At 39.1% G+C, this 8437-nt stretch overlaps 1 protein-coding gene across 1 annotated transcript in view; it reads right to left on the bottom strand.

The window, feature by feature from the left end:
- Positions 1-396: 396 nt before the first annotated feature.
- LOC145990986 (sodium-dependent proline transporter-like) overlaps positions 397-8437 on the bottom strand; it is an 80840-nt gene continuing 72799 nt past the window's right edge. Inside the window, exons 12-14 of the mRNA XM_083126613.1 lie at positions 7232-7399; positions 3233-3381; positions 397-741 (exon numbers count right to left, since the gene is read on the bottom strand). Of these exons, the coding sequence (XP_082982739.1) occupies positions 681-741; positions 3233-3381; positions 7232-7399 (378 nt within the window). The 3' untranslated portion in view covers positions 397-680. The remainder of the gene's footprint in view (positions 742-3232; positions 3382-7231; positions 7400-8437) is intronic.

Raw genomic sequence — 8437 nt, 5'->3', positions numbered from 1 at the left:
AATTCACAAGATAAGCCTATTGAAAATCTGAAAGCAAACAAAATGAAAAGAGTAACTAATATACCCCCCCCCCCCAAGATTCTGTCCTGGGAGTCTGCGGAGCAATGTCATGCATGACAGAAGAGAAGGTTAGAAAAGAAGCAGTACGCTGCTTCAAATGGTTCGTCACTACTTGTACACTCCTGGTACAGTGTGTGTATTGCTGCTTATCGGATAAAGAAGCTTACATGACAAACCAAATTTATTCCTTGCTTTATATCTAACAAGTGATGTTTTTTTGAAGAAAATGAACTAATAAAAGTATCTTTCATGCATATTTCTCTTTCTCTGATAAGCAGTAGTGCAAGGATACATACAAACTTGTTAGAAATGATGAAAACTGCAGGGAAACAAAAATTATACTAAAGTTAATTTATTCACATATCATTAGGACGTACAAAAAAGTTCATCAACATACTTAGCATTGCACAAGTGATAAAATACATTGAAAATAAAATATTATTATATTGTAGATCTCACTTTACTCACAAAATACTGATAAGTTGCACCATTTGGAGCACAGTCTTTAAAACTTAATGAGTATTGAACTGACGCGTAAATCTATTTAAATATTCAGTTTCCACTTTTGTGTTGTACAATGATGAGGAATTCAAGTGCCACTATCTTCAAGAAGTTGCATCTTACGATGGAGTTTCAATATCTTCCTGCCTGGACTTGTCATTACACAACTTGAGCTTCTTTCTGTGAAGAAAATGACATTAACTATTAGCAGGCACTGATATATCACTTTGTGGTAGTCATAGACTTTATTAAAGTGGCAACAATTATTCAACTGAAAACACACTGAGGAATGTGTACACATCTAGTTTCCAGAGGCTTTCAAGAAAGGAAGCATATACAGGGCCAGCTTAAGGGCTGGGCAACCTGTGCGACTGCCTGGGGTGCTGCCCTGCCCTCAGCTAGGCACCAAACCAGGGTTTCCTCCTTGAGTAGCACAAAAACCTTAATTTTGATTATATACTCTATGTGATCAAAAGTATCCAGACACACCGCGAAATGTGTGTTTATCATAGAGGGCGACAGAGTACTGCCATCTACCACATGGAACACATGGTTAGTGATCTCAGTAGTCTGCAGACAGCACGAGACAGCAGTATGGGACGGTCTGAGGAACTCACGGACTTTCAACGTGGTCAGGTGGTTGGGTGCCACTTGTGTAAGGAGTCTGCACATGAAATTTCTGTCCTAGACATCCCTAGGTCCACTGTTTCCGATGTTGTAGTGAAGTGGAAACATGAAGGGACGTGTACAAACCAAAAGCGTGCAGGCTGACCTCCCATGTTGACCTCCAGAGACCGTCAAGTGTTGAAGAGGGTCGTAAAGCTTAATCATCAATCATCCATCGTCACCATCACACAGGAATTCCGAACTGCATCAAGATCTACTCCTAGCACCATGACTGTTTGGCGTGAGGTGCGGCAACTTGGTTTCCATGGCTGAGCAGCTGCCCATAAGACAAACATCACACAGGCAAATGCCAAACGCTGCCTCGCGTGATGCAAGGAGTATCGAAACTGGATCATGGAACAGTGGAAAACCGTTGTGTGGAGTGATAAATCATGGTACACAATGTAGCGATCCGATGGTAGGGTGTGGGTATGGCGAATGACATCTACCAACCTGTATTGTGTCAACAGTGAAATTCGGGGGTGGCGGGGTTACAGTGTGGTCACGTTTCTCCTGGAGGGAGCTTGGCCCCTTTGTTGCTTTACGTGACAATGTCACGGCACAAGCTTACGTTGACATGTTAACCGCTTTCATGATGCCTACCGTCGAAGACCAGTTCGGGGATGACCATTTGTGTCTTTCAACATGACTGAGGACCCAACCCGTCCATACTGCAGGGCTTGTGGGGGAGTGGTTTGATGACAACAATGTCCCACTACAACTTCCCAGGATGCAGAGTCCTGATTTCAATCTCATAGAACATCTTTGGGATGTTATGAAATGCCGACTTTGTGCTAGACCACACCGACCCACATCGATACCTCTTCTCATTTTGGCGCTCCACGAGGAATGGGCTGCCATTCCCCAGGAACCTTTCGCCACCTTATTGAAAGTATACCTGCGAGAGTGAAGGCTGTCATCAAGGCTAAGGGTGGGCCAACACCATATTGACTGCCAGTGTTCCCGATGGAAGGCGGCCCAAACCTGTACTTCCATTTTTAGGTAGATAGATAGGTAGATAGATGGCAGCACAAGGTGAAAGAACATTAATAAATTGTTGGAGGATAAGTATAGTGTTGTCATGGTGCGGTGTTGCATTACTGCTATTGCATCACTTTTTTAGTTGAAATATTGTGTTTCACATTAACTTTTAGACTGTTATTAAACGGGACAAATAACGCTTTTTAAATAAAATGAACGGGACGGCCGGGACATGCCTCAAAAATGGAACTGTCCCGGTAAAAATGGGACGTATGGTCACCCTAGCTAAGAGATTACTGTTATTTTGGTATCATTATATAGGTATTAAATAAATGCATATTTACAATAAAGGTATTATTTGACAGTAAAACTTTAAAGTATTTAAATATAAGGCTATTATTTTTCTTATGTAAAAGTGTAAAGCAAAGTGTAAAGTGCCCCTGTATAAAATTGTTCGCATCGGCATGTGATATAAGTCATTGATAGGAAATGTTTTTTTTTACATTAAAAACCTTGTTTTACCCCTCATGTATGCAAAAAGTTCTCGTGCATATGAAGGCACATTTAGAGGATGTGGGGTAGGGCCCTACATTCTCAATCTTGTCTATTTTGGAAGTCATGTGAACAGCACCATGCTTTTGTCACCTTTACCCACCAGGGTTGCCCCCAGGTACCCATTGATTTGAAGCTGGGAGAACCCCAGAGCCATTTTATGCTGGGACAAGGCCAGAAAAATTCCGACCTTAGATAACACCCCACATAACAGTCATACACCCTACTGACTAGACCACTGCGACTCATGTATGTACACACATATACAATTTTCTAAACAACATACACATACACTATATTTTAAATTTTCGAATTACAAAGAGTTTTGTTTTAAGGGAACAAAACTCTGACCAAAGTCAACAGGATATTGTTCACAGGGTCATATAAAAGAAGAAGAATAATAATTTAAGGGAACAAGGTACAGTTTCGCACAATATGCAGATTTTATCAGCTAGGTAATACTTCATCTTACCTGCCAAACACATCTTCCTCCTTAAATTCTGCTACATGTGTTTGTCTAAAATTTGAAGGCACTTTTTGAATTGACTCAGCATACATGTATCTATACTTGGGAAGGGCAGGTCCCCATTCAGGCATTGGTCTCAAGCAAGCATGAATCCTCTGTAAAAAAACAGGCACAGAAAAAACTTTGTGTAATATAGCACAACTGAACAAATATAATAACAACATTACTTGCTTAATTTGCTAATTCTAAGGTGCTAAAACTGAGGGGGGAAAGGGCAGTTTACTTTCTCTTTGTAGATAAGGTTTAGCATAGTGTGGGGGCAAAAGTGACAAAAAATTGGGGGCAACTGCCACCCCACCGCCACTGCATAGGAATTTTAAATATTTAACTAGTAAATTCTATAATCATTAAAACATTGTGTATAATACACCAACGTCATGCATATATGTAATACATTTTTCTGTATTATTGATATCCTTTATGACTCACATGATCATTATTCTGTACATGTATTAAGTTAGTAATATACTCAACACCCCCCCTAAAACACCTCCCCAAATTTTCCTTTGTGCCTCTCTGAAAGTTACCAGGGCCTCCATTACAAGTGTGCAATGCATGTTATTGTTAATGTTCAGGGGCGCCGACTTGTCAAAATTATTGGGGGGGCTCTGATCACTGAAATAAATGAATGAATGACTCACTCACTCCCTTTTTTTAATAATAAAAATTACGTCCTCGTATAGCAGTTTTTAAGCAGCTATTATATTCCTCATGCAAATGAAATGTAACAGGAAAAACATTTAGAAAATGTTTCAAAGTCTCTTTATGTCTTTTGTGTCTGCTAATTTGTTTTTTAGATAACAATTAACATTTTTATTGAAAAGTATGTATTTACATTAAGAGACCAACCTAACAGTTTTATGCTGGCCTCGGTAGCCGAGCATGTTGGGTGGTCGACTCAACTCGCTTTGATCCAGAGGTCTTGGGTTCGAGTCCCGGCGAGGGCATGGGTGTGTTTTAATGTCCGCAACAGACATGTGATGGGTTGCAATTAATGAATATTTAACAGTTTTATTTAATTATTTACATAAATGCTAACACAAATCGCAGGAAAATAGTTTTACTTGTTTGTTCTTGCTACAATATTTTACTTTTTAAATTTAATTTTGCAATAATAAAAAAAATAGCATGTACACTAAGATATAAAGTGACATAAACAACAAAAACATATGAACATGATTTAAAAATAAAGCAAAAGTTGCTCTACGCAGTGGGTTATTTTTTATGAACTCATTAAAGAGCGGTCTCAGGTTCAAATTATCAAGCACAGTTTGATGTATGTGGAGTACCGCTAAGCTGCTTAGTCTTTTCTGCGTCATTGTAGATCTCAAATATGTCTTTAGTCGGCTAATAGCACTGAATGACCTTTCGGCTGTGGCTGTCATCACTGGCACAGTGCGGAGGACCATCATGAATTTGGTTCCTGGAGGGCGGTATCTTGCAAAAGAAACTTCCTTATGTCACGCATGGTAGTTAGAACCACTTTCTTCTGTTTGGCGATATCACCAAGCATGGACATGTGTAAGGAGAGCCTATCGGCATCCAAATCTTGCCGAAAGAATTCTCGCGTTTGCTGAAAGTTTGTTGTGCAACTGTTCACAGATGAGATGTATTCTTTCTCTACGGCTGTTACTTTTTGTAGTCCTGTACATTCATGTCCTTGTTTAACACATGATTTTGCTGTGTCACACACGTCAGTGTATATTGATTTATAATGCTATTTTGGAGTGTAGAACTTGTGATGTTTGGCAGCATCAGGATTTTCAAGTCTCTTAGGGACGTGACGTTGCCGGGGCAATTCTGGCTCATCAACGAGGCTTGATTTGCCCTCTGTGCATTTCAGCCAGAACTGCTCAAAACCCATTCGCTTTTCTTGAAAGATGTCAGTCAAGTATTTTAGTTTTGATTCCACTTCTGTAGCACCAATGCGTGGAAACTGAATCTTACAGTTTACCTCTTCTATTGGACCCATCACATGGCAGTAGAGGGAGAGAAAGAAAAATGTCTTGAAGTGAAGCATTGTCTCCAGGTATCCAGCACATTTTAATGTTGCGTCAGTAGAATCTTCTTCAGAAAATTTCTCAAGAAAATTGGGAAGGTTTTCATAGTTCCTTAAGATCTGTTGCATACTGGAGGCTCTCAACGTCCACCGACGAGGGCAAAGTGGTCGCAGTCCAGTATGGCCAGCCTTCTCATTCACATCAATAATATTCCTAAATATTTGCATTCTTTTAGGGGATTCCCAAACAGTCTTTAACAAGTCGTTGGCTAAATTCATTATGTCTCTGATTAATATATGTAAAATAGTAAATAATAATTATATACTTAGTATATAGTAATTAAGTCATGTGTATTGCTGTCTCCAGTCATAGCCCCCCCAAAGTTGATGGTTTAGTAGTCTCAGCCCCCCAAAGTTGATGGTCTAGAACATTTCAAATATGTATTTAAAGTTAAGTTCATGTGGCACAATTCAGAATAAACTTTACAAGAGAAGAAAAATAATACATTAGATCCTCTTATCAAAATTATTTGGCGGGCTCTGCCCTCACATCATTAACATTTGGGGGGCTCTGCCCCCACATAATTAACATTGGGGGGCTCGAGCACCCCTTAAGCCCCATGGAGTCGGCGCCTATGTTAATGTTATTGAATCATTTATCCATGGATGTCCAGAAGAGAAAGCAAGGGGGGGTCATGGCCCCACTGGAAAATTGAATGTCCACCATAAAAATGATATATTTCACACATAATTTCATTTCAGTCACAGTAATTTGTGTTAATTATTATAAGTGCATTGAAGGAACATGATATTTTGAGACTGAGGTAGTCTTTTTTTGAGGAGGCATTACTCTTATGGGGAAAAATATGCATCCTTTGCCCCCCTGGAAAAAAAATACCTTGCTTACCCCTCCCTGGAAAATATCCTGCAGATGTCCATGCATTTATCCATTCATTTTTTGCTAAGAGCAATCATATTTGAACAGAAAAAGAAAAGGAAAAAGCAATCTGCATTATTTATACAGCTCCATTTGAAATCATAATAGTACTACAGAGAAAGGAAATTGAATTTTCAAATGCAGGTAGCTTTGTATGCAACAATCAAATTAACATTATTTACTGTGAAAATATATTGTGATAAGACATCCCTGCTATAAACCATTGCCAATAACAACACCTTGGATTAAGTATTCTCTCTAACACATGCAAATTTTATGTGCCCTTCATTAATCCACTGCAGTGGCGGCGAGGGGGGCAGTTGCCCCCCCAGTTTTTGCCACTTTTGGCCCAGCAGTATGCTAAAATTTTATCTAGGAAGGGAAATGTGCTGTCTTTGCCACCCCAGTTTTGGCACCTTGCCTCCCCCCCCACGGTTTTGGGAATCAATTGCTGCCACATCGTTGATCCATCGTATCATGTAGTGACACTCTGGCATGGGTTGATGGTGACCATCATTGGACCATCGTTACAGTGCCTGTTGCATCTCATGAATGGAACACATTCTTCCATTGCCTCGATTCATGTCTGAACAAGTGAAGATTCCATGACAGACTGATTGCCACCGCCGGACTTAAATCTACCTAAGCATGAGAGACTTCTGCGCATGCGCACCTGTGTTCTGACAGGGTTGCCACCATATATTTTTTCTCACAATAAAAATGCTGATATCTTATTTATGGTGTTGGTTACACACGTGTCTGTGAAATTATATACTTTCCAAATTTAGAAAGAAATACTAGTAGACTCCACTTCTAGGAAGTCAGGTAAAAGCCTCTGCACCAAGCGTGTTGTCATGGTGTATAGTTTTTCTTTTTACATGAAAAGTCTTGAATTACTACATAAATGTTAAAGCTATTGTATAGTATAATTAAGTGATTTTTGATTCAAACAATAGTCTAATATAATAAGGGTAAATGTATTGGGATCATATTATGTTTATGAGCTTACCTCCTTCAAGTTCCCCTCAGCTTTCATCAATTCAATCACAGCTACAGCCGGTATAGGACTAAAAGTGAAGAATGTTAATGACCATCCTACAATAACTGCCCAGGTGGGATACTCGTAATTCTGGTAGGAAACGCTTTGGTAGCTAATGGCAGTAAACAGTAACAGAAACTGGAAAGAGTAAATAAAGAGAAAGAGTGTCAGTTTTACATTTTTAACCTGCATTCACGAATTGATACTACAAGTTAAAATATTCTCATTAAAATCCTTATTATGTTCATACTTTAAAATGCCAAATTATCAACACACACACATAATTCAGCACAATGCAAAATGCACATGTATACCTTGAATACACTCTTAATATGATATTGACAAATTTCAGCAAGTGTTACCAAACTTTGGAAGCAACCAAAAGTTATTTTTCTCAACCAGTACAATTTTGAGTCAATTTCTTTCCAGATCTATGTCAGTCGTCATTTGATGCACAAAATCTATTCAGAACATGCAATTGTATTTTAATGGGGAACAATATTAATGATTATATGTACTTTGCAATTTTTTGTACTGTAAGCATCATGTTTCAAAATGCTTTATCACAATGAGGAACAGTAATAATCATATGCATTAAAATATATAACTTTATTACTTAGTAGCATAATCCATATTCCACTGATATATGCACTGAGAGAATTTTTTCTTTGTTTATTCACACTGTTGTTGCATTTCACTGATTAATTTGTCTGGTTATATAAAATGGTAAAAATAAGCTGTTCTCTGTACATTGCACTATGCGATGAAGCCATATACGAGGTATGGATGTAGAGCCTTACACAAACATGATTTTGGCTAAGGTGGGTGAGATGTAATGAGGACAGGTTTGCCTCTAGGTTCCCATTGGAAGCTGGAGGGGCTCCAGAGTCACTCTATGCATTGGCACTGTAATAAAAATTCCCATTTAAAATTACTAAGCTTGGGAATCAACTTGGGTCTCCCACACGACAGTCACATTCTGCCCTGTGGCTCAAACAGCCTGTGAGGGCCAAGGCTCAGGCAAGTATCCAGTAATTCCTTTTGGGGTGGAGGGCTGAACACCATATTTTTGAGGGGTATAGATAGAACCTCACAATTGTATGTTAAAGGCCAGTGGTGGTGATTGGGTTCCAAAACAGGGGGGGGGGGAGGTGCAAGGAAAGTTTACTTTCTCTT

Source organism: Lepisma saccharinum, chromosome 8 (assembly GCF_977018435.1).
Source record: "Lepisma saccharinum chromosome 8, izLepSacc3.1, whole genome shotgun sequence".
Taxonomy (NCBI): Eukaryota; Metazoa; Arthropoda; class Insecta; order Zygentoma; family Lepismatidae; genus Lepisma; species Lepisma saccharinum.
Note: the sequence above shows the minus strand (reverse complement) of the source record. Positions and strands in the feature narration are given on the sequence as shown.